At 54.8% G+C, this 26588-nt stretch overlaps 1 protein-coding gene across 2 annotated transcripts in view; it reads left to right on the forward strand.

Moving 5' to 3' along the window:
• SHANK2 (SH3 and multiple ankyrin repeat domains 2) overlaps positions 1-26588 on the forward strand; it is a 468460-nt gene that overhangs the window by 302432 nt on the left and 139440 nt on the right. For both annotated transcript variants that reach the window (XM_055580557.1, XM_055580558.1), the window contains 2 exons: positions 9213-9295; positions 10912-11036. In XM_055580557.1, coding sequence (XP_055436532.1) covers positions 9213-9295; positions 10912-11036 — 208 coding nt within the window. The remainder of the gene's footprint in view (positions 1-9212; positions 9296-10911; positions 11037-26588) is intronic.

Below are 26588 nucleotides of genomic sequence, written 5' to 3' on the forward strand. Positions count from 1 at the left end.
AGTTGCAGTGCGGGGGCTTCTCTGCTTGTGGCGGCTTCTCCTGGTGAGGAGCACAGGCTCTGGAGCTTTGGGGCTTCCGCAGTTGCAACTCCTGGGCCCTAGAGCGCAGGCTCAGTAGCTGTGACGCACGGGCTTGGTTGCTCCACGGCAGGTGGGATCTTCCCGGACCAGGGAGAGAACCCCTGTCTCCTGCAGGGGTATTCTTAACCACTGAGCCACCAGGGAAGTCCTAAAATATTTTTTAATTAAGGTATGTGCATTGTTTTTTAGGCATAATGCTTTGACACACTTCCTGGACTGCAGCGTCGTCTAAACATCACTTTTATAGGCACTGGGAAACCAAGAAGTAGAGTGACTCCATTTCCACATTCACTTTATTTCTGCGATCTGGAATGGAACCCCCAGTATCTCTGAGGTCTGCCAGAACTTTTATAAGGAAGGAAGCCTGAGGGCACTCTGCTGACGTCACCGGCAGATTCTCGTATCTGCTGATGTCACTGGCAGATTCTTTTATGTAGGGAGCGGGTAAAAATATTTCAGTTTACAATGAACGTTTCCAGAGTGAACACCTAAGGTACCTTCTCAGCAGCTGATCAAGTCCGCCACCCTCTCTTGCACGTCACACTCTGTGCTGTGTGCTTATTATTATTATTATAGTTGATTTACAGTGTTGTGTTAGCTTCAGGTGTAGAGCAAGGTGAATCCGTGAAATATATATATACACACACACACACTTTTCCAGACTCTTGCTTTACAGATTATTACGAGATATCAGATATAGTTCCTATGCTATACAGTAGGTCTTCGTTGTCTTTTATATATACTTGTGTGTATCTGTTAATCCCAAGCTCCTACTTTCTTTTTGTATTTACCCTACTTCTTATCCCTCTGTGATCTTTCAACGCTGCAGTTGACATCCAAGGTCACAGAGCTGGTTTGGTGAAGCCAGAACCCCCTACCCAGGCCTTTCAGGCTCCTGCGTGGCTGTTTTCCCGTTTAGATCGCATTTCTATCCCTCTCCTGGGAGCAGTGATCACCTCCCGTCATTTCCGCCGTCCCTCTGTCTCCTCCACCAGCCACTCGGCAGGTAACATAGCCGAGTTGTGCTTGGGAGATGCTTTGTGGTGATTTATCACAAAATAATGAGACAATTTAATTTGAATCAAGTTCTTTGCACATTATTGCTTCTATTAGGAAAAACTTGTCGCTGTTTATCATGTTAGCGATGAGCAGGGAGATGCCACGATCTTCTCGGGCAGGGATGGTTCTGATTCAGTGTTCTGAATCACCCGTCTGAGAAACGGCTCCCGTAAGAGCTCATCTCTGTGGATCGGGGCTGTGAGTTCCGCAGGGATGGCCCGTCGTCCACACCCGTGAGGCTGAGACGATGCCGCTCCGTGGGCAGGGCTCCCAAGAGCCGGGAGCCGTGTCACAGCAAGTGAACTGGCCACCTTTGTCATCACAGAGCAGCCGTGCACCGCCCGCCTCTTAGAGCACCAAGGTGGCATGGGCTTCCTTCCTGTCCCCTGGGAATTAGGGCTGCTACCTGCTCACACGAGTCAGGGAGGCGGGGCACCAAGCGCCCTCCAACCGGGATGCAGGAAGCAGGATTCAGGGAGAGTGGCGTGTGTGGCCGCAAGCTTAGAGATGCCCCTTTGGAGGTGAGTGACAAGTGACTGAGGGACCCTTCCCACCCACTCACGACCCGCTCACCCTTCCCAAGGACTGGGACGTGGCCCCGCCTGCCCATGGAGCCATCCCTCTAGGTCACCCCACCTCCAGGGAGCCAGGCCGCCTGCCCACGCCTGGAGTCTCTGCCCAGCTGGGCCACCTGTTGAGGTCCCAGGCACCCCCCTCGGAAGAGCTGACGGGCTGTTTAGCCTCATCTTCCCTGATTGGCAGAGCCCAGAAATTTCTAGGACAGCCACTGCCATTCAGTCCCCAGAGGCCCCTCTTTCTAACAGTGTCCCAGTTCCCAGCTCCATCAGGCTCTGTCACCAGAATGCGTTTCCACGGGGAGTGATGTAGACACAGCTTCTCTCAGGCTCGGCTTCCCTGGCCTGGAGGGGGCCCCGCCCCCCGGCAGCTGCTCCAGGAAGGAGCTTTCGGAGATGATACACGTTCCACCTCTCTCCCAGGCTCTCCCCAGGCTCTCCCCAGACACGGCTGCCCCCACAGCCTCCGCCACTTCCAAAAGACACCCCCCCCCACCCGCCGGGTCCCTGCACCCTGCATTCCAGCTGCCCCAGCCCAGATCCAATCAGCTGTGTTTAAATCACACTCACAGCCCACCTTCAGCGTACCTTCTTAGCACACGCAGACAAATGCTGAAATGATCTTGGCAGTTCAGCCTTTGGACCCATCTTCCCGTGAGTCAGTTATTGCAGGAAGACCCCCCAGTGGCTTCTGGGGTTTCGTCGCCTTGAGCCACCTCTCCGAGAAGTCTCTCCCGGTGAGAAAATCCGTCTCGCAGGTTGTTTTCTCGTGCAAGGATGTGTGACGGATACGAAACTTAGCGCGTAATGAAGTTGACCTCATGTTCGATTTCACAGACACTTCATTAAACACAGACTCATTTCCTTGTTGTTTGCTGTTTGGATTTGGGGGTACATGGGTTTTCCTTTCCAGCTTGCAGACATGTCTGTGGGGTCCTCAGAGCTTGGAGGCTGCTGGGGACTGGGCTGTAGGGCCCAGTGGCTGAAACCACCCTCTGCCTGCAAAGCTGAAGGGGATCAGTGCTTCTCACTGAGGCCCCCTCACCCAGGGCACGTGCCCCTCCTGCTGCGTCCCCTGCAGCCCTGGGTGTGCCTGTCCAACGTCCTTTTCAGCCACAGGGCTCGGGCCATCCTCACACCCTGTAGCTTCTCCTTCTGGTGCCTGGGGAGAGCTGTGACGTCATCTACCACGGACCTTTGTGTGTGACGCGCTGAGCAGGAAGTATGGCTGTGGAACATGTTTAAGCCGACCTTGGGTCATCCCAGCGGGATTCAGGCCTGGCTGGGAAAAGGCTAGCTTGGTAGTAGTGGATCAGCTAGCTGCTTGCTATCATTTTGGCCTTAGGTCACACGGGAGGAAGCAGGCGCTTTTCTGGTTCTGCCTGAAGCTGAATTCCAGGCTCAAGCCACCCCTGGACCCTGTCCTGAGTGTGCAGGCAGCCCTCAGCCACGGCCTGGTGTGATCGGCCCCTTCTGCCTCCCAGGTGGGCCTCAGGACCTTTATCCCCGAGGTTCTATCTCTGTCTGGAATGTTCTCCTCTTTCTCTGTCCCCTTCCAGCCTCCCAGCCCACTCACTCCTATTCATGCGTTGGTCTTCCTCCTACAGGAAGTCCTCCTGCCCTGTTCGGGTTCACACAGCACCGTATCCTGCACATTTGTGTCATAGTTAGATTCGTGTGTGACTTCCCACTTTCTCCATGTGTGAGTTTCCTGATGCTGCTGTAAAATGACCACAGGCTGAGCAGCTCCAAACAGCAGAAATGTGTTCTCTCCCAGTTCTGGGGCGGGAAGTCCAAGATCAAAGTGTTGGCCAGAAAGTGGCTCCCTGTGAAGGCTCCGGGGAGGCCTGTCCTCCTCTCCTCCAGCTTCTGGTGCTGGCCAGAACGTGGCTCCCTGTGAAGGCTCCGGGGAGGCCTGTCCTCCTCTCCTCCAGCTTCTGGTGTTGGCCAGAACGTGGCTCCCTGTGAAGGCTCCGGGGAGGCCTGTCTTCCTCTCCTCCAGCTTCTGGTGTTGGCCAGAACGTGGCTCCCTGTGAAGGCTCCGGGGAGGCCTGTCCTCCTCTCCTCCAGCTTCTGGTGTTGGCCAGCGGTCCTGGTGCTTCCTGGCTTGTGGCTGCGTCCTGCCCGCCTCTGCCTGTCTTCACACAGCCTTTTCTCCCCTGAGCCTGTCTCCCATCTCCCTCTCTTTTCTCTTCTAAGGACCAGTTGTTGGATTTAGGGCCGTCATTAAATGATCTCATCTTGAGATCCTTAACTCATTACATCTGTAAAGACCTCATTCCCAAATAAAGTCACATTCACAGATGGGGGAGCTGGACTTCAACATGATTTGGGGGTCTACCATTCAACCAACACACTACCCTTGACATGTCTACAAAGGTTAGACTAGGTCTGGCTTGTTCCCTCCAAAAATGCCAAATAACCAGTCTGTGGCCTGCCCCTTAGTAGGTATTCAGTAAGGAATGAAGGTGTCACTCAATCGTGTCTGACTCTCTGTGACCCCATGGACTGTAGCCCACCAAGTTCTTCTCTCTATGAAATTGTCCAGGCAAGAATACTAGAGTGGGTTGCTATTCCCTTTTCCAGGGGATCTTCTTGACCTGGGATCGAACCTGGGTCTCCTGCATTGCAGGGAGATTCTCTACCATCTGAACCACCATAGAGAATGACTGCATGGGTTAATGAATTAACCTGGTAGCTTACCCTTGGCCCACACTGCTTCTGAACTTTAATTCAAGACCAAAACCTAATCCCAGTAGAGCAGGAAAAAAACAGAGCTGTTTGATTTGTCCGGGTGAGGCCATCTGGTCTACCCCAGTGGTCCTTGTGTTCAAAATTCAAATGCCCACAACGAGCCCTCCCACGTGGGACAGGGCAGACAGAGCCACCCCAGGGCCCACCTGCTCACACATCTCGGCCGCCGGGGCCTGGCTTCCTGTGGCTTCAGGTTTACACCTCCTCCAGGACCAGACATCACTGCCAAGGGAGCTTGTTCAGTGACTGACAAATCCTAAATGCCAGCTGTCATCGCTGGCATCTCTACCATCTGGACCCAAGCGAAGCGCAGCCTTCCCTTCGTGGGGCCACAGTTAAGGCCACTCGAGGCCTGGCCACCTGCGGTCTTGTGAGGCAGACCCCAGGGGAGTCTTCAGGCCTGCCGGTGGGGTGGGGACCCTGAGGCCCTCTGTGTGGCCGACCGTACTCCCGCCTCACTCCAGGTGTATTCGGCACTCTTTCCTGCCACGTGCAGAACTGTCGGGGGTGGACACATGAAAAGCTGGCACAGCCTCTACCGTGTGGCTCTCGGGAGACTTACAGCACAGGGTCGTGCCTCCCGGTGTTGATGTGGTTCTGTGAGGCTACCTCCTGCCTCCCCAGCAGCCCGTCCCCCCAAGGTAGACATGCGTCTGTGGATACTGCGTGCATTCTGTGCGTCCGTGGCCTGTACTCCATCTTTGCATGAGCTTGAAAAAGGTGCCTGCCCCTTTCTCAAGGCCCTTTACTTGCAGCTGAGAGCCGAAATCACCCCCATACACACATGGTTCTGTGACGGCCACGATCGAATGGTGTCCTCTGTAGTTGTTCTGCACGCAACCTGCACACCTGGACTCGGCGGGGCTGAGTGCCCACCACCTTTGCCTTCCACGGCTCCCACTGCAAGAAGCTCCCAAAGCAGGGTCCATTTGGGGTACGTTAAAGTGCTCTCCTGCCCTGTTCAGAAAACACGTTTGAAAAGAGCACAGCTTGGGTACAGATTTTTTTCATCACACAGAATCTCACCAAGAATAGATGTTGTGCCCTGTAGGGAGATTCAGAGAGAATGGGCATGATGTTTGCCCCTGAGGAGCCCACAGGTGATGGCTTCGCAGGTGAGAAGGGCCCCACCAGAGGCTTGGACGAGGCTGGAGGGGACCCCCGTGTACAGACTGTGCGGGGGCCCCTTGTTAGGAGGATTTAGAAGAAAAGAGACTCCCATTTGGGGAAGGTGCCTTCTTGAGGCCCGGGTTGTGGGATTTCCCAGTTGGAGCCCATGCCCGGGGATTGTGCCATTCAGACAAAATCAGAATGCACACTTGTTTTAAGGGAATGACTCTTGCGTTGGAGTGTCTATTGCTTTTCACTGATTGCTACCGAGATTGTGGGTTTCCATCAGCCTGAGCCTGCCTTTCCACTTCCTAGCCCTAGCTAGCTGCATACAGTAGGCACTCCACAATGCTGAACTGCCCTGCCCTCTGTGGATAATGGGGACTGACCCGGAGACCTCTTCACTCGAAACCCTGTGGTCTTCCTTCAGCCCCTGACACTGCCACCCCTGTTCTCCACGCTGTGTTCCTTGCCCATTTTGCTCCATTCCATGTGGTGCCGTGCTGGGTAACCCCCAGGATGCAGTCACGGTCTCCTGGGGAGATCTGCGCGTGGCAATGCTGATGAGAGCACTTCTCCCTGTTGTAGGGGGGCACTGCTCTCACCTGCTCTGCAGAGTCCCTGCAAGGAAGGTATGAGTGCTCCCACTTTGCAGATGGGAAAAGTGAGGCTCTGAGAAGCTAAGCTGGTAAGTGCCTGGGTCGGGATTCAAACCCAGGTCTGTCTGTGAATGAGACTGAGATGGGTCATGATGGGCAGGGAGCCAGGGGCTGTTCAGTTCCTGAACAAATGCAGGAGAGAAAAGTTCAGATCATCCTTCAGATCGGAGACGAAGGAGTCTGGCGTTTTCTCAGCGAGCAGGATGACATAGACACACAGGTTGGGGCAGCCTCGAGTGAGTCAGGAGTTGTTCAGTGACTTAGGAACTGCTGAGAGGCTTAAGAGGGAACCATCAGCCGGTGTGGAGGGGGTCCTTACAGGAGGAGGGGTGGGCACATGCAAATGACCCTCCCTTAGGATGGTTGCTGTTAACGTGTGCTGCCTACCTGGGCTCAGGTGGGGTCTTTGCTAACCCTCCTGAAGTCCACAAGGCGTGCCTTGCTATGATTCCCATTTTGCCAAGCAGGACCCTGAGGTTCCAAAGGTCAGAGTGCCCCTGGGGTCAGAGCAGAGCCAGGATCTGAGCTGGGCCCTGAGTGACATCCTCACCCACCAGGCCCGAACGCCCCTGCCCTGTGCGGCCAGTAGGGAAGGTGCCAACTGCATCCAGACAGCCACACTGTCCCCAACAAGCTTCCCCAGCATGGGGGACAGCTGAAAGGCTGTCAGGGGGGTGCCGGCCCACGGTAGGGCCTCATGATGGAGAGCAGGACAGGTTTGCCTTGGAGCCGGGCAGAGACGGGTGTCAGGGGCCACATGGGTCCCCAGGGAACCGCAGGGCTGCGGCCCCTCGGAGCAGGCATCGTCGTGGCAAGGTTTCAAGGGGCTTCTGCATGGGGATGAGCAGGGGCAGAAGGCGAGGCTGCAGCGGCCTGGGTAAGTGGCCAGAGCGGGTGGCGGACTTGTACCTGAGGACCCAGGGCACCCTCCAGTTTGAGGAGTTGAGGGGTGGGCGGGAGACAGTTGTGTCTGTTCTGGTGGGGGAAGGCGCGGGTTAGAAAGTGGAGAGGCTAGTGGGGGGTCCGGCCCCTCAAGCACCGCGTGCCCAGCTCCGCCCCAGCCCCTCCTGCAGATCCCAAGTGCTGGCTCCCCGCCAAGTAGATGGCGGTTAACCCAATAGCTCCTTGGGACTCTCAGCTCCCACCGCAGGCTGTGGGCATCCTCCAATCTGACCTCACGGGAGTCCCGGGAGGCCTGCGGCTTGTTCTCAGCACGCTATCATGTGAGAGGGCCTGAGGCTCAGACAGCCTGGTCTCCGACTAAGGCCAGGCCAGGCCAGCACGTGACCTGCCCACAGGCTCCCAGGCCTGGACTCCTGGCCATGTTCAGCCCTCGTCTGGTGAGCCGCAGGGGCTGAGCTCCCAGACCTGGGGCTCCTGTACCGACCCGGCAGGCTGACCCCGGGGCTGGAGGCAGAGCCAGTGCCCAGGGACTCAGCCCCTCCTCCCAAGTTCCTAGACCATCCTGGACTGTGACCATCCAGGATGGTGTGGTCTGCCGCACTGGCCCTTTCCTGGAGGACAGGGTCACACCGTGAGTTCCGTTGTGCGGCCTCCGCTGTGCGGCCGAGGGCTCGGGAGTGGGGCAGGACGCCTGTGTGTCCTCGGACCGTGGCCCCCCACCTCTAGGGAGCTCCCAGGCTCCTCTGTCCCTGCAAGGTGATGTTCTCCGTTACTGCCCAGCGCTGGGTCCCAGCACCCCTGTCCCTCCTCCTCCTGACCGCCCACCCGGGTTGCCGGGCTGCTCCTGCAAAGCTGAGGCCGAGGGCTTCCTGCAGGTGGCAGACCCAGCGCTGGGCAGAGCTACCTTCAGTCCTGGGACCTGGAGCCCCGTCCAAGCGTTCCGTAGGCCTCCTGGGCATCCCGGGCCTCTCCCTCGGGGCCGGGGCCCTTCCCCCTCACCCTGCCCTCCCGCCAGCCAGCCCCTAAGGACCCTGGAGAAAGCCTCCTCTCCATCCCCCGACCCCCAGCGGCCCTCCCCCTCCCCCTGACTTACTTCCGGGGCAGCGGGGACTCCAGGAGGAAGGCAGCCCCGGAAGGTGGGAGGGGTCCGGGGTTGGGGGGCGGGTTCCCCTGTTCCCGGTGCTGGGTGCTGCGGGGTGGCGATCAACTGGCGACGCGCCGTCCTGTGGATGGTGGGAGGCTTTGGCGACCGAAGCAAAGTTGGAGCTTTTGGGGTTTCTTTCCTTTAAGAAAAAAAAAAGCTGTGCCAACCGGCGGCTGGTGTGGCTGAAGGGGGAGCCTGCAGCCCCTTCCTCCCCACTGCCCCCCGCCCCAAGGAGGCCGGGCTGGAGTGACCTGCCCCCTTCCGCTGGAAGCCCCCCCTCCCCGCCCGCCGGCCGCCCCCTCCGCCGGCCTGCGGTTCCTCTGCGCGGCCGGCGTGACGCCGCCGAGCCGCCAGCAGCCTTGTGGGCTCCGCGCAAGAGCGAGGGGGGCCCCGCGCGCCCCCGGACCGGAGGGAGGGGTCGCCGCGCCTCCCGGGGCGGCCGCGGCTGCAAGGGAGCGCAGAGAACCGACGGCTTCTGTACAAAAGGAAATAAAAAAAGCCCTTCGGGAAGAAAAGAAAAAGGAAAACTGCTGCCTCATGTCTCCGCCGGCCGAGGGCCCCGCGCCTACCGGGGCGCCGCGTGCGGCCGGGCCCCGCGCGCGCCGCGCCCCCCGCGCCCGCGGGCCGCTCGCCGTGCCGGGGCGCCCGGGGCCCGCCCGCGCCGCCGCCGCCGCCGTGCATGACTCCTGCCTCCCGCTCGCGCCCGCTCCGCCCGGCCCCCCGCTCCGAGCCCGCCCCTCCCGTTAGCCTGCCCCCAGCTGCCTCCGCTCCTCCTGCGCCGGCTCGCCGTCTCCACGCTGCCTGCCTGGGTCGGGCGAGCTGGGGTGATTAATTGGCTACGATGATGAACGTCCCCGGCGGAGCCTCGGCCGCGGTGATGTTGACGGGCTACAATAATGGGCGCTGTCCCCGGAACTCTCTCTACAGCGACTGCGTTATCGAGGAGAAGACCGTGGTCCTGCAGAAGAAAGACAATGAGGGCTTCGGATTCGTGCTCCGAGGGGCGAAAGGTAAGAGCCGGCGGCTCCCTGCCTGGGTGCCTTCACATGTGTGTGTGTGTCTGTGTGTGTACATGCCTGTATGAAAAACGTTCCCCAGCTCAGAAAGAAGCCCTTTTCCTGGGGGTACTCGGTTGCTAGACAACCATGTTCTTCCACATCCTGCCTTTTTAAACACCGGGGCTTCCTTTAGGAATATTTCCAATTTTCTGTACACAGTATTGCTCCGAACAAGCTCCTTCTCCTCCCTCTCTTTCCTCTTTCTCTCTCCCTCCCCCCACTTTTTTTTTTTTTTTTAATTCATGGGTTTCATCTGTGTTTTGTGGCTTGGTTCAGTCCGGTTGTGACTGGCTTCAGAGCTCCTGGTCTCAGTAGCCCAGAATTACCCAGTCCTGAGTTTCCTTCGGGGATTTCCAAACTGCCCCGTTCTGGGAGTGGGCTTCGGCCCCCGAGTGCGGCAGGCGGCTGGGTGCCCGCCTCTAAGGTGACTTTGCAAAGGGAATGTGGCAAGATGGTCCCCTCCGCCGTGGCCCAGCCAGCGGCACACGCGTCACGTGGCCCACGGTGGGGGGCTCCGGGAACCTGGTCCGCGGCAGTGCGGCCCCCCTGCAGCCCGGAACTCGGGAGGGCCCCCTCCCACCAAAATGAAGCAAAATGGCATCGCCTCCCCGTGAGAGGAGACATCTGTGCCCCACGCGTGTGGGGAAACCATGTACAAGTTTGATCTTGGAGCCTCGGGGCTGCGGTGGGGGGGGGGGCCCTGCACTGTGCTGCGGGGGGAGGCCTCCTGCCCCGGAGCCAGCCCCACCTGCTCCAGACTCCTGCTGCCCAGGCAGCGGCCCGTCCACGGGGTGGGGGAGGGCGGGGGGCAGGAGGGAAGATCTCTCTGCCCCCATGTGTCCATGGCTGTGTGGTGTCTCCCCTCCCCCGGCCGAGGCCGGCTTCCTCCCCCTACCCCCCACCCCCAGCCCCTCAGGACCACCCAGGAGCGTCCACCTCTTGCCCCAGAGTTTGGCTCCATGGCTCTGGGCACCCCCCGGAAGCCAACGCTGGCTCTGCCGAGCAGCGGGGCCCCAGCCCTCCCGCGGACGCTGGCCGCAGAGTGGCCACAGGGAGCCAGGCTTCCGGCAGAGAGGGCTCATGAGCGGATTCCAAATCTGCAGCCACCCACTGGGTCAGCGTTCTGTCCCGTCCACGCTCCAAGTTGAATTCCCTTGGTTGCGAGTCTACGTGGATGTAAATTTGGCAAGCGGTTCAGTGTGGTGTTTCTGTAGCTCCATGTGGTTATGGGGGAACTTTTCCATTTTTAGAACTGAAAATGTTTAGTCACTGATGCTTTTAAAGAAAATGACAGGCGTGTACATATAGACATGGACCGGGGAGCACGGTATCCCGTGTGTTTTCAGCACAGAAGCCAAGGGGCACAGAAAGCAGTCAGGTCCATTGCTTGAGTTGGTGTTGGCCCATGACCATGAGTGTCAGCCCCTTCCCAGGGGAGAGCTGGCCTGGGCCACCCACTTCCTATGGAGACATAGGGCCTGCTTCCTCCCAGGGTCCTGTGGGAGGCCTGGGCTACCAACCTGCAAACATCTCCCAGCCTTGTAACGCGGTACACCTTGTCTTCCCAGCGGATACGCCCATCGAAGAATTCACACCCACGCCGGCGTTCCCGGCCCTGCAGTACCTGGAGTCTGTGGATGAAGGCGGGGTGGCATGGCAAGCCGGACTGAGGACCGGGGACTTCTTGATTGAGGTAGGGACCCCGGTGTTCGTCTCCTTCTGCCTGGGGAGAGTGCCGGCTCTCTGGGGGCTGGGTCTGTGGTCTTGGCGGTGTGGCCAGTGGTCCAGGCCGGGGGCACGTGTGGAGGCTGCCTTGGATGGGGGCTTCCTTGGCTGTTCCCACCTCCAATAGATGTAATTTCCTGCGGACAGCGTGTTGAGATTGCGGCCTTGGCTTTGTCTCTTTGGGGGCTGGCAGTGTCTGCAACTTGGCTGTTGATCTTGAAGTAGAAGATAGAAGTAAGAGGAAGCTGATTGCCCTGATGTCAGGGACCTGTGCAGACCTGTGGGTGGCTTAGCTGTGACCGTATGAATAGACCCAAGAGAAGCCATGGCCCACACTTGTGTCCCCAGGGCAGGTGGAACGCACGGCGTGTGGGTCTCGCTCCCACGAGGTCTGTAATGTTGGTGGTTGAGAGTCTTGATTTTCAAGTGGAAGTAACTGGCCTATCAGATGGGTGACGGTCTTCAAGGACTGAGGAGCCTGAGCAAGTCGGGTGGCTGGAGCTCGTGGTGCCAAAAGGAAGCTTGTAAATTTAGATGCTGTGAAAACCAGCTTTTGCTAATAGGTGAATGGAGGGAGCACGCTCTTCATTTAAAAAAATCCCACTAGACATGAGTTCCCAGCTGCTTCAAGCCTTACCTGGAGTTGCCATGTTGGTGTGCACTAGGTGCCAAACTGCTGGCACACCTCAGCTCCCTGCCTTTTGCGGGTTTAGGTGTTACTTTCAAAGGAATGCGTTACTCTTTGGAAAAATCAATAATAGAAGAATACGTTGTGCCTTGAAAATGTTCTAAGATGCTCGGTAAGCTCAGGTGGCCTCCACTGGGAGTCCGCGTTTCTGGGAAGAGCGTTCCTCGGGGCTCACCCTCAGCCCTGTCTCGTCTGTTCTGGAAAGGCACCGCAGGCAGGAAGAATGGGTGTGCGGTCTTAGCCTGGTGCTCTGGGCCTCCGCCGTGGGGCCTGCCAGACACCTGTTCATCCTGGAAAGGAGGAGATCCAGGCCAGCGGCGAGACGGCCGCTGGAAGCCATTCGTCTCTGATATGCCTCAGCTTCTAAGAGTGCTTTCTGAGCTGCAGTTCTGTTCACGATCTCCTGGGTGCTTCTAAGGAGGATGTTTCTAAGGATGGAAATCCAGAAGGAAAGATACTATTAGAAGAGAGACCCAGGTAAAATGGAGACGGTGCTTTACCTTATTCCAGGCATCGCATGTTTGTGTCCCTTTATGTGCTGGGGAAAAAAATGTATTTCAGTGATTACTGACCAATCAGAGCCTGGCTCAGATGAAGACTTGTGCTTCTTCAGGTTCTTGTTTCTTTTAAACCGTGGAATGCATATCCAGCATGGTGGAGACTGGAGCCCGTGGTGATTTCACGGGTTAACTCGATTTGTAACCTCATGAAAATGCAGAGAGACTGGGTTGAATCATCTTCTGTAGGATGCAGTTGTGATGTAAGTTCCCTTCCCGTGTGTGTGTGTGTGTGTGTGTGTGTGTGTGTGTCTGTGTGTATGAGAGAGACAGAGAATCCAGTAGGGTGACAAAGCTGTTGCTGGTTCTTGGTTTTAAATTATAAATGAGGGCTGCAGATGCAGGAGCATTCCTGGTAGTGAGGCTCGTCGGATTGTTTCCTTGATAAACCAGTCAATAAAGAAGCGTGGGGCAGCCGTGGAGCATACGCTGGGCCCACCCCTCTCCCAGGCAGCAGAGCCGCGCTGGGTTGGCAGATGGGTCCGCAGCGCTCGCCTGGGCTGGGGGAGAAGGCAGGCCGCCCAGGTCGGCTGGAGGGCTCCGTGGAAATCAGGAGCATGAAGAATTTGTGCCCTTCTGTTTCCAAAGCACCTCCTCTGACATTGCTTTTAACCTCTGATATGCAAACATGTTTGCCATTTTGGAACAGCTTTCATATTCCGGGTGACCTCTGAATTCCAGGATTCCAGGCATGGCTGGCCCAGAGCTGCCTTAAGGTTCTGTTGGTCTTCTTATGACCTGAAGGATGAATGGGCCCCAGACAGCCCCGGGCCCTACCAGGCTGCTCCCCAGGGGTCCTCCTTTGAAGAGGGCACGGGGCAGGGGCGGCGGGGGGCAGTGCTGGAAACCCGCTCCTCCTGTTTCATGCCAAGGTTTCATTCATGGGGGCTCAGAAACTCTCCTTCAGGTGCTTGGGTTTGAAAGACCGAGGCTCTCCAGCTGCCGGATTCCACCCCTGGAAAAGTAAAGTCACATATAGCCCCAGACGTGTGTATTTTTTCCAACAGAAAATTTTTCCATGATTTTCAGTGAAAAGCTTCAGCCTTGGGGAGATTGTTTTAGACAGACTCACATGCCTTGGTGGATCTTTGGCTTGAATGGAAGCCATGCTGGAGGCTGGGGTTTCTAGGCTCTTGGTCAAGTGCAGGGTCCTGGCTTGAGGTTGCAAGTGCGGGCGAACTGGCCACATCTGTCCACATCCCTTCCTCCCACACACAAGCCTTCCTTTCTCTCTGCTGTTGGAAAGGAGTGCAAAGCCTGTCCGATACTTATTTTCTCTATAAAGACCCATGCAGCAGTTTGAACTTTGGGACCGAGAGGCAGCTTCTGAAGCGAATGCTCCCTCTCTAAAGTCTTCAGCGTCTCCCGAGTGTCATTTTCCCCTCTTGGACTTTGTCAGGATGCACACACAGTCATGTTCCCGGCATTGACCCCTGTCAAGAAGGGTTTCCTTTCCGCGTGCGTTTCTGGGGTGCCCACTCTCTAAATTTTCTCTCCCTGCCCTGACTTTTGGGAAGAAGGAGCCTGTCTTTAGCTGTTGGTGCTGTTTCTTTGATGACCACGCCCCTCCCCTCCCGCCGACAAGCCAAACTCTGAGTGGAGCTCCGTGGAAAAAGGCTGTCTTCCAGCTGGGGATGGGTCTTAGTGTGAGCAGTGTGGAAAGTTCCCTCAGGCTGGAGGGCAGGGAGTGGTGCTCCGTGCACGGGGACGTTCAAACACGTGGCTCCGCAGACCACGTGTGTTTACCGTTTTCAGATCAGTTTGATGGGCCAGAGCCCCCTGGATGGCCGGCGACACTGAAGCTTCCCCAGAGGGTCCTTAGGGGCGGCGGGAGTGGGCAGAGTGGGAGCCGACTGTCCCTCTGGGACCTGGGGGAGGTGATGCTCAGCGGGGTGGGTGGGGGCAGTGACAGCTGAGCGAGGGAAGCAGGTGGCAGAGTCAGGGCGTGGTTCCTTGCTTACAGGTCAAATGTGAGGTTGGGCCACCATCCGGCCAGGAATGATTCAGGCCCACGTCTCTTTTGGTTAAAACAGGAAACCCAATTAAATACCGGCGAGGCTTGCCGGAAAGTTGAAATCGAAGATCCAGAGGCAGAGTCCGCCTCAAGTGCAGTGTGTTGAATATACTCCGTCTGCTGTTTCTTTGAGATTATCTGGGTGAAGGTTCCTCAAGCCCCACGAGGTGGGGCAGGAGGGGCCGCTTATGAGGAGTCATCAGGAGGACGTAGATGTCATGGGTGACAGTTTCGCGTGGAGTAATTCAAGAGACTGGAGGTGGGGATGTCATTTGGATTCCTGCAGGGACTCAACAAACTGGAGCAACCCCCAGCCTCGCCCAGTGAAGCTCGGCTGGGCACCAGGGTCACCTGCAGACCTCCCAGAGACCCTGAGGCCTGGGCTCAGCCCATACCTACATGATCAGAATCACGAGGCAGGAGCATCAGTGTTTTTAGGGTGCTTCAGTGATGATGCCAGGGGTTCCAATGGGCAGGCAAGATGAAGACCATCTGGCCTCATCGTGGTGGCTCTTTGCACCTTTTAATTTAGCATTCTAACAAAAAATTAGAAGCAGGCACTGTGCTTATCTCGTTGTCTCAAGGCCAGGACTGGCTTTCTTCCACAGACCTCCCCATTTGGAAGCCTGAGCTTTGTCTCCTGCTTTACCTTAGTATAAACTAAAATATCTTATATCTCAAAACTTGCTCATGATACAGCTAAACAGTAAACATCAGAAGAGCAGACAGTGTTACAGTAAATACAACAAAAGGCTCATATCCTTATTTATAATCAAGGGTATGTCTGCCAGGCATTTCATTGCCCGTCCAGCCTTCTTAATAATCCTGCAAAATAGCATCTGTGTCATCTCCATGTTACAGATGAGACTGGGGCTCAGAGAGGTTCAGTCACTTGCCCAGGGTCACACAGCAGGTGAGCTGGAATTCCAACCCAGGCTGTGTGAGTCAAGAACACGACTGTTGAGAGATGCTGGGAGGCGCTCTGATGCACTGGGTGTGTGCATAGGCCTGGGGTAAGAAGAGGTACAAGCGATGAGATGCCAGCATTACTTTTAAATCAGCAAGCACTTTTTTTTATTACTATACCCATCGCTGGGGACGGCACTTCTAGGTTGCTACACGAAAGAATAAATTGCCATAAACTTTGTAGAAATCGATGAGACCGTATGTAATGAGAACGATAAAGCTGAACCAGGAATTTTACATCTAGGAACCCATCCTAAGGGAATGATCTTAAAAGAGAAAACCAGGGTGAGATCACAGTGCCTCAAAAAGAAAGGGGTGGCAGTCGTGGGGAATGGTTAAGGGGGTACCATGCATCTGTTGTGGGTGTAAAAGAAAGCATCAGAACTTACGCTTGCAAGAAGTTCTTCCTACCAACAGGAAACAGTTGTCTTACATTAGTTGAAGAGGGAAGAATTAAAGTTATCTGCACAGCATCATCTGAATTGTACCACCTCCCCCCAAAATAACCACAGAAAAAAATAAGGAAAGAAAATGTTAACCCGTAGGTGATGGGATCGTGTGTGGTTATTTTCTGTTTGGCAGACTTCTCTCTATCTCTCAGATTTTCTAGAATGACAGTATTAATTGTTGACAGGGATTCATTTCATAAACAGCAAATTATTCCTTAGAAGAAGCCGTCTCACGTAGATGAGCGCTGTCTCAGCCTCCATGCCCCAGGAGCTGCTGTTTGCTTTCAGGGAAGCACTTTTCCTGGGCATTAATTATTTTCTTGGGGCTACCTTCCCCAGCTCACGCAGTACTGGAGACTCCCGTGGATATTGTGATTGTTGTCTTCATCCTGAAGTGGCCAATCTTGGTTTTGTGTTCATTTCCCTAAATAGGTTTTCCCTTGCAATTAAAGCAGGCAGCAATATCCTTCATCCTTGAAAAGTGATGCTTGAGTCTGCTAATTACTTTTCCTCGTATTAAATACTTGTACTAAAGATGGCCTGGAACTGTATTATAATCTCGGTTTGCGTTGAAGTGAGGACGCTGAGGGAGGCCCTGGTGTTTTCCTTAGAGGCCATTTGAGTACCTTATAAAATGTTTGTCAGACTGCTGCTTGAGAACCCGGACTTGGAAACTGTCATGCAGACCCTAGAGCCTGTTTGTCCAAATCGTTACTTTCAACCCAGCTGGAGGTGTAAACAATTGTTACAACCTGGTGATAATCGGTCAGTCTCCTCAGCTTGAAAATTAAATATTACAGGGAGGAGAGTAAATAAAGTCTAGGTGATTCCTGATGGGTTGTTCTGCATGTCCGCAGTCGGCACACGTTCCCTGGCTCTCGGCATCCCTGTCAGCAAAATGGGTGGTTGTGTGAGCTCGGCCACCGGAAACCAACTGCAGTCATCCCTGGGTGTGTCTGCGGGGAGCGGGGGGTGTTGATTCCAGCACCCACCACAGACAGCAAAATCTCTCAGTGCCATGGCCAGTCCTCTGTATCTGAGGGTTCCGTATCCACGGTGTAGAACCTGCAGGCATGGAGGGCCGACTGTATATTCATTGAAAATAATACATGTGGACTCACACAGTTCAAGCACACGTTGTTCGGGGCCCACTGTATGCGCCGCCTGAGTTCTAAACGCGCGGGCTGCTGTTAGCTGTGTGTCAGCTGGGAGGCCGTGAAGGGCCAGCGGCGCTGGGCATAGAATGCTGTCAGTGTTTGCTGCTGACCATCTTTTTGTCCTTCATCATCACTAATGATGCCTGACTCAGGAGAGGAAGCCAGTGACGATGGGCTGAGCCAATAATAACGTCATACACAGAAAGCAGACACGGCTGCCGGGGTGGGGGCGGGACGAAGTGGGAGTTTGGGGTTAGCAGACACAAGCCGTTACATATAGGGTGGACAAATGACAAGGTCCTCCTGTACATCAGGGCTCCCCAAGTGGTGCTGGTGGCAGAGAACCCGCCCGCCAGTGCAGGAGACGTGAGAGACGAGGGTTCCATCCCTGGGTTGGAAAGACCCCCTGGAGGAGGGCATGGCAACCCACTCCACTATCCTTGCCTGGAGAATCCTATGGACAGAGGATTCTGGTGGGCTACAGTCCATGGGGTCCCAAAGAGAGACGACTGAAGTGACTTAGTACAGCACTGTATAGTTAGGGAACTACATTCATATGCTGTGATAAACCATCATGGAAAGTATAAAAAAAAGAATGTGTGTGTCTGTGTATATGTGTGTGTGTGTGTGTGTGTGTGTGTGTATACACACGTATATATATGTAAATATGTATAACTGAACTGGGCGTCCCTGGTGGCTCATGGGAAATGAACCCACCTGCCAACTCAGGAGACGCCGGTTCAATCCCTGGGTCAGGAAGATCCCCGGAGAAGAAAATGGCAGCCCACTCCAGTATTCTTGCCTGGACAGGGAGCATGGTGGCTACAGTCCGTGGGGTCACAGAAGAGTCGGACACAACTTAGCGACTGAACACCACCACCAAAATGACTGAGCCACTTAGCTGCACAGCAGGAATTAACACAACATTGTAAATCAGCTATACTTCCATAAAAAATAATGTTATAATGATGACAGGTGGTTGTGACCGCTGTCCTTTCGAGCGTGTAGCCATTACAGAGCACACCCCCCATGGGCCAAGCACATACAGTTGGGCGCTTCCGGCCAGGAGTGCACTGGCTGTTGCTTCCTGGTGCCTCTCTGTGGAAGGGATGCCAGCTAATGCAGGCACCTGCCCCGCCCCACCCCAGGCCCCAAACATCCTTGGCAGCCGTACCTTCAGATTTGGCTTGAATTTCTGCTCCCCGGGCACTCACTGCCTTGCTCAATCCTGTTTTGGCACAAGCCTGCCTTTTAGGTAATCTTGGAATTTCTGCTCCTGATTCCCATTTTACCCACTAGTGACAAATCCCAGGGCTGAGGCCAGAGCCCTTTGTGATTTCCCCAGTGCCAGCATCCTTGTCAGCCATGCCACGTGGCTCACATTTCTCTCTCCTGCCTTCCAGGATATCGTGAGAGGCTTCGTTACATGTCCTGCGGGTGGCCTGTGTGGCCAGTCCAGGAACTCTGCCACTCGCCTACCCCGCAAAATTCTTAATATGTTATTTAAGTCATTTAAAATGGGTATTTAATTCCGTAAGTTGAAGAGCAAATCCCAGCTGATGCTACTGGAGAATTCTTGACCTTGCATCACATCAGTACTTTAATGGTCAAATTATGTCCATTTCATGTTAAACACAAGCAGGGCCCTGTGGTTGTCTTGGGTCCCTCAGAACACAGAGTGTTTCTGTTCTGAAGCCCTGCAGCTTCTTGCTGTGCTAGTTTTGGAAGAGCCCTGGGGCCCCTGGCTAGCTTCCCACTCCAGCTCCCCAGCACCTGGGCTGCCAGCTCCTGAGCCACTGCGGGGAAGGAGGCGGTGGCCATCTTGATCTGCCTCTCCATCCCCTTTCCTGGCCTTTGCTGAGGTCTGAGCCTCCAGCCATCTTCTTGGTGATGGTTGAGAGACATCCCTTTAGTAGCAAATAAAAGTGAGCACAGAGGAGTTCAGCTGATTCTGTTGTTTGCCTTCAGAAGATACCAGTGCCCAGGGCAAACTGCTGTCATCCCAGCCTTTGCCCTCCAAGGCTCCTACCACTGGGATCTTTGCTGTCTAAGGCCATAGCACTGGGGTCTTTGCTGTTAAGGCTCATTGCACTGAAGTCTTTGCTCTCTGAAGTTTTAAAGAGGCCACTGCTCTAAGGGAAGTGCCTGGGAGGCTGGACCCCTTTCCTTCACATAGACATAAGCCCCTCCTGTACCTAGAAAATGGTTCACTTTGTCCTCCATATTGGCTGAGAACAGGTGGTCCAGGCTGAAGAGCAGCCCAGAATCCTGCTGAGAAGGTGGATGCGGGCGGTTTAGCTATTGCAGATCTGAAGTCTTGGCTCGTTCATTTTGGGGTTCTAATTTGAAGCATCAGTGATTTCAATTTCAGGCTAAAAAAAGATTCAGAATCACTTCAGGGGACCACGGCTGCTGCGCTCAAGGCTCCGTGGGACTGGCAGATGGCAGTGCACTGGGTTGGATAGAGACAGAAAGGAGCCACGGTCAAGGGCACAGGCTGTGCAGTGTGATCTGGGTTTGAATCGAGGCTCTGTTGCTCCTTCACTGTGTGAACTTGAACTTGGGCACATCCCTTCATCTCTTGGCCTCAGTTTCAAACTAAATAAAAACGTGTGTGAAGCATGCAGCTTCTGGCAGAGTGAGCTCTCAACAACTGGTGGCAGTTGTACAAATCATTTTTTCAACTTCATTCATTCATTTCTGCAGCACACATTGGGTGCCCATCCAGTGCTGGGCTGGCATGTGCTGTCGGGAGAAAAGACATGAATCAGACATGTTCCTCGAGAAACTCAGTCTGGAAGGAGGGGAAAAGAAGGATATGGTGAAGGCCCTGATTTATATCAGGAAGAGGTCTTCATAAAAGAAGTGGTGATGGCTCAACACTTGGATGAATAAATGGATCTCCTAAGGGCAGAACAGAAGAGGGGAGGGGGCTCCAGGGAAATGTCGGGAGGTCAGAAATATTCAGGGCGGATTTGAGGAGTGATCACATATTGCAGCGCTGAAGGTGACTGGGGCTTTCTTGTCCAGAGAAGGTCTGCAATGTCAGTTTGAGTAGGTGTGACTGTATGGCTGGTCAATGGAAGAGAGCAACAGAACAGTGGCGTGGACAGACCTGTCCAAGGTGCTGGAGCGCTCAGGACTTGGATCTGTCCAGGGTGCTGACATTTATCCACAGGGAGGGGTGGGCAAGAGGATCTCTCCAGGGTGCTGAACCAGAGAACTGAGACGATGGAGCCTCCCATCAGGAGGAGCCTGGTGAAAGGGCTCAGCACTTCCCCTCCCTCATTCTCTTCTCCTCTCATCTCTGTGTCCTGTGTCCTTGGCCTTCCTGGACACAGCAGCTTATGATTCAGTTAGTGTGCTTGTCTGCTGGGTAGAGACATCTCTTCTGTGAGGAGGGGTGAAGGGATCAATGTGATTAAGCATCTGTGCTGTTCTGTGCTCAAAGCCAGCCTTCCCTTTACCACTGCCAGCTTGTCAGGGAGGGCTTCAGGCTCCCTCTGGTTGCCCCCGACTCTAGTGCTTACTCTGTGTGCTTCCTTCACTTCAGGATCTTCTCGTGTGTTGGGCGGTTGACTGCTGTTGGTCTTCCTCCTAAGAATACCTGCTCCCTCTGGGCTGGGCAGTCTGCTGACCTGGTCTCTCCTGTGGGCCCAGTGCCTGGCATAGTATCTGATGTATAAAAGAGCCCCCAAACCACATGCTCAATGATGGACACTCCGGGGAAGTAGGTGTTTTATGCCCATTTTGCAGATAATGAAACAGAGATTAGTTAGCCTGCCAGAGCCCCACAGGGGGATTCTGAATCTCAGCTGATTCCAGGCTTGGATCTGGATGATGTTCTGGGTCACTGAAATGTAGTCTTATAATGATCTTTCTCAACCCATGAAGGATGCAGTACACCCATCCCCAGTGTAGACTAGGGTGAGGTTTGTAGAAAGCATAGTGAGCTGAGATCACCACATATGAAGCTTCTGGTTCAGGCTTCTCTGATGGGCCTCTTGATTTGCCTGCAAGGAGCCCTCCTGGGTCTTTTCCACCTGCCCTCCCTCCCTCCCTTCCTCCCACTCACCCACCTCCCAGTGAGCTCTGCAGGCTCTCGTTAGCGTTGATTTGTCTCAGTCTGCAGTGCCCTTTTGTGGGGAGTCTCATGATACAAGTGGTTAGGTTGGCAAATGAACTGAAGGAAGGCCTGTGCTAAATACCTTGCAGGGTCTTTTAATTGATGGAGTTTGTCAGTCTTGGGAATGAGAGGGTGTGTGTGCCAACAGTCAGTAGAACTGAAATGACAAGGGGCGGGGAAGGGGATGTAGAAGGCCACAGTTACTGTCTGATGCCGCAAAATCCTGAGAACGGTCTCCTTGCTTTAGTGGCATGAGACCAATCCCCCACCGGCCCGTTTTCCACTTCTGTCTTCCCCGGGACCTTCTGTTTCATACAGCGAAGTTTCCAGTGTGCATCCTCTGTGCTCAGCCCTCTGTGAGCAAGGCTGGGGGTCTTGGAAATGAAAGGAGGCCATCTCTGCCTCGAGAGGCAAAGTGTGTGTGTGGAGGGAGGGGGCAGAGAGGCCTGTAAACCTGGCTAGGGTGTAGAGGGAGGAACGGATTATTCGGATGAGTGGGGAAAGTGGCGGATCAGCCTTGATGCTGGCCCTCTCTGTCTGGTCTTCCAGATGTGCTCCATACCCCCTGCCACCCACGGCACCAGCCCACACCCCTGTCTCTCTCTTTCTCTCACCACCACTCCGCGCTCTCTCTCTGGACGTCTCCCCTCTTCCACCTCCTCCTCCTCCACCAGGGTAACTCCAGCGCACCCTCAGCTCTCTGCCCAGTGGCCCCTCCTCAGCGAAGCCTCCCAAACATTTCCAGGACATCCACTCTCCCTGGCTGGTCATCGACCCTGCCTGGCCTGAAAGCTCCATGAGATAAACGACCGCCATGAACTGGATAAATGCTTGGAGGCAGGAATGTGCAGGAATGTGAGAAATATCAGTAGGCCCAGGAAGGATGAGGAAGATGGGTCCTGGAGAGCAGGGAAGGCCTTGAAGGCCCAGCTGAGTAGTGAGACTTCACTCTGTCATGGAAGCAAGTTACCCTGGGCATTTTAGCAGGGATGGCCGTGGCCTGTGAGTCCCTGGGCTGGGGCCTTGTGAAGAAAGGAGGTGAAGGTGGAGAGACCAGACTTGGGGCTGCTGCCCCTGAGAAACAGGTTAGAGCAGGGATTAAAAGCACAATTCCAAGAGGCAGCCCACCAGGGTCCAAATCCAGCTCCTTTGCGTGTGTGCTGTGTGGCCTTGGGCAAGTCACACAACCGCTCTGTGCCTCAATGTCCTCATCTGCAAAGAAGACTCCTAGTCTGCACAGGGGGAATCATTGCTAATATTTTTACTGTTGTTGTTAGCCTGAGGGAGTGTTATAGAGCCTTCTTGGCCAGGCCAGGCACCCCCCACCCACCCACTAGGCAGGGTCTCACTGCCTGGGGACTTCTCCACCATGGGACTCACCATGGTGAGGCCAGGTGTGAGCTCCGGGACCCCCCAGTGCCCAGCATGGGTCCTGGAGAGCTGAGGCTGGGGCTGGAAGAAAGAGGGCAGGAGGGCAGTGCTCCACCCTCAAGCTGGCCAGAAACCGACGCCTGTCCTGGTCACTCCTAGCTGCAGGCTGCTAAGAGCCAGGCTGGTGCGTGGTGGCATGGTCCCTGGTACAGCAACCCAAGTTTCTAGATTTCTCCCCAACAAGAACACTGAACTGGACACCCTCCCCGGCCCATTCCTGTGTCAGCTGCCATTGCTGAGCGCTGAGTTCTGTTGTGTACCGACCTGTTTAGGCCTCATCAGAAACTTGAGAGATGGGTTTTCACATGTCCCCATTTCTCAAAGCAGGAAACTGAGGCCCAGAAAAGTCACCCACTCACAGTCCTGCCTCTCAGATGCTCATGCTGTCACCTAGGGAGAGTCAGGTGATTCTGCCCAGAGAAACGGTTACTGCAACAAGGTTTATCTTCTCGGATTTTTATTTCTTCATTTGTATCTGTTAGAGATACATTTTGTTATGTGTGTGCCGCATGTACTTTCTTCCTTGTGTATATCATTTTTTATTGTAGCAAAATACACACAACACTTTGCCGACAAAGGTCCATGTAATCAAAGCTATGGTTTTTCCAGTAGTCATGTGTGGATGTGAGAGCTGGACCATAAAGAAGGCTGAGTGCCAAAGAATTGATGCTTTCGAATTGTGGCTGGAGAAGACTCTTGAGAGTCCTTTGGACAGCAAGGAGATCAAAGCAGTCAATCCTAAAGGAAATCAGTCCTGAATATTCACTGGAAAAACTGATTCTGAAGTTGAAGCTCCAATACTTTAGCCACCTGATTCAAAGAGCTGACTCATTGGAAAAGACCCTGATGCTGGAAAGATTGAGGGCAAGAGGAGAAGTGGGCGGGAGGGGATGAGATAGTTGGATGGCATCACCAACTCGATGGACATGAGTTTGAGACATGATTCTGGGAGATGGTGAAGGACAGGAAAGCCTGGCGTGCTGCAGTTCATGGGGTCGCAAAGAGTAGGACACAACTTAGCAACTGAACAACAATTTTAGACATACAATCCAGGGGCATTTTGGTGCATTCACAATACTGCACGACCCTAACCTCTGTCTAGTTCCAGAGCCTGTTCTGTCACCCCGAAAAGAGAACCACATACTTACTTAGTGCACGCTCTCCCTCCCCCCACTCCCCTCAGCCTCAGGCCTTCTGTCTCTATGGATTGGCCTCTCCTGGACTTTGCATATATGTGGAATCCTATGGCTCATGGCCTTTTCACGTAGCATAGCGTTTCTAAGGTTGCAGCCTGTCTTTTCCTTCCATGGCCAAATAATATCCCAGTGATGATGAACCATGCTTTGTTGATCCATTCATCGGTTGATGGATATTTGGGTTGTTTTTTCCTTTGGACTATTTGTAAATAGCACTGCTGTGAACGAAAGTGTACAGGTATTTGTCTGAGTCCCTATTTTCAGATTTTAGGTGTATGAACCTGAGAGTGGGCTTGCTGGGTCAGAGAGTAACTGTTTATCTGAACTGCTGACCGAACCTTGGGTTGAATCAATAGGTATTCAGTGAGCACTTAGTAAATGACCATCTTGATGCTGGGCCTGGAGGAAGAAGCCAGGAGCAGAAGGAGGAGAGATAGCCCCGGCCCACGGAGACAGAGCTCAAACCCACTGGCGGAGTCACTGCTGGAGAGCTGATGCATCCTCGGTCACTCAGTCGTGTCCAACTCTTTGCAATCCCATAGACTGTAGCAGCCCACCAGGCTGCTCTGTGCGTGGAACTTTCCAGGCAAGAATACTGGAGTGGGTTGCCGTTTCCTCCTCCAGGGGATCTTCCTGACCCAAGGACCGAGTGTCCTGCATCAGCAGGTGGATTCTTTACCTCTTGAGACAACTGAGAAGCCCATTTTGGAACCAGTGCGCTGAGCACAGCCACCGTAGGGCCAGGGGCATTCAGCTCCTAAAGATGTGAGCTAAGAGCTATACCCAACCTGAATTTCTGGAAAGTGAGCTTGTGCTTGGGTTGCACTGCTGACCGCAGGCAACACGAGCAACAGCAACGGCAGTGACAGCGGGAGAGGCTGGACTTTCTCGAGTGCTTCCCGCGCGCAGCAGGCTTGGTTTTCAGAGTTTCACACGCATGAACCACCCTTAGCGCTCAGTTGAGTTTGGATATTCCGATCAGCAGCTTTTTCTGCACAGAGGCTGGGGCACAGAGGGAGACTCACTTGCCCACAGACACACAGTGGGTGAGTGCCAGGGCCGGGCCGCTTCTGAGCCCACGCTCTGAATGCCTCCACCATACAGCCTGGAATAAGGAATGGAGTACAGGGGCTCACCAGGGAGGAACCGTGGTGGGCTGGAGGGTCGGGGAAGGCCTCCTGGGGTGGGAGAGAGCAACAGAACCTACTTCCCAGGAGGGCGTGAGGTGGTGCAGCCACACACAGCATCTTGGCCAGCGTCCCGAACGCGACGAGCCAAGGGCCAGGGCCTCGGGAGGTGGGGGCCTGGGAGCCGGTGGGATGGGGACATCTCCCAGGGCTGACAGGGCACCCAGGCTAGTCGTGCCTCACAGGGCTGCGCCTGCCCCAGGCGGGTTTCTGTAAAGGACGCATGAAAGCCTGTTGCTGCTGGATTTACAAACGCTGAGACTGGAGCTGGTAAAAATAATAAGGACCAGGGGCCAGATGGGCCAGATGGCTGCCGGCCCAGGTGGCGAGGAGGATGATGTGGACAGGATGTGAGGGTCACAGACACCGGGTTCTGGGTGGCCAACCATCTTGGGGGTCATGGGTGGGCCACCTGCCAGGAGGACCAGAGGTGGGAGGAATGGGCAAGCCCAGAAAGGGGACACCTTGGATGATCGAGGCATGGGTCACGTGTCTGAGGTGGGCAGTGGGGACGGCGGTGACAAGAGCAGGGAGCGCCAGCGCAGCTTTGAGTGACGGACATTGACCCAAACATGGGGTTCCTGGCAGGTTGGTCAGCATATGTGTCTGCTGCTGCTGCTGCTGCTGGTCAGCACGATGTGCAGAGGGTTCATTTCACACTCCTCCCAGCACCAGGAGGTCAGTTCTCTCACTGGTCCCAGTTTGTAGATGAGAACGCTGAGGCTCAAAAAGACCACGTGGTGTGCCCAGACTCACAGCTCTCACGGTGGGTCTAGGCTTGAACTCGGAGCCTCGGGTTAAGGGCTGCCGTGCCCCTTGTCACATTTCCAGGGGGTCCTGCTGCCCAGCCCGGAGGCCCAACTGGAGGTGATGAAATAGTTCAGATCTTGAGGGGAGGCACCGGCTAAGCAGATTGAGTCCATGGAAGGCAAAGGTCATCACTGATTAGAAGATCCTGGGGGACTTCCTGGAGGAAGTGAGGGGAGCTAACTTAAGGCATTAAAGGAAGTTGGTTAAGGATGGAAACAAAGCAGAAGTGCTGCATCTCCTCCATCCTCTCCAACTGTGTTATTCCAGAACTTTCCCTACAACTGACAGAACTCAATCCAAAGTGGTTCAGCATGCAAGGGGAATTTACTGGTTTGAGTAATTGAAAATCCCAAAGAAGTTGGGCTTCAGGCCCGGCTGGATCTAAGTGCTCAGTGACATCCCCAGGATCTCACTCCCTCGCTCAGTCTTCCTCCTGGGGAAGGCTTCATTCTCATGTGGGTCCTCTCCACAAGGGCAGTAGGCTCAGTCTCTAGCAGCAGAAGGTTCTCATCCTATCCATTGAAGAACCCCAGCAGAAAGAGCATCTCACTGGCCTGCCTTGGGTCACATGTCCATCCCTGAGCCAAGGATTGGCTAAGCTGATGGAAAATGCTGATCACCCAGGTTGGATCACGTGCCCTCCCCAGACGCCTTGGGCGAGGTCAGCCCCCTTGGCCACAAGAGGCAGGCATGGCAGGGCAGGCTCCCAAAGGAAGGTGGAGCTTCGGGTGTGGGAAGGAAGAAGATGAATCACTGGGTAGGCAGATTCAGCAGAATTTGAAAATCATTTTAGGCGTGGACCAGACCACGTGGGATCAAGTGTCTCTAGGTTACATATCTACAAACTCATTTCGAGCAGCCATTATGTAGGGCCAAGCCTAGTTGCTGAAGCTCCAGTACTCTGGCCGCCTGATACAAAGAGTGGACTCATTGGAAAAG

Source organism: Bubalus kerabau, chromosome 5 (genome assembly GCF_029407905.1).
Source record: "Bubalus kerabau isolate K-KA32 ecotype Philippines breed swamp buffalo chromosome 5, PCC_UOA_SB_1v2, whole genome shotgun sequence".
Taxonomy (NCBI): Eukaryota; Metazoa; Chordata; class Mammalia; order Artiodactyla; family Bovidae; genus Bubalus; species Bubalus kerabau.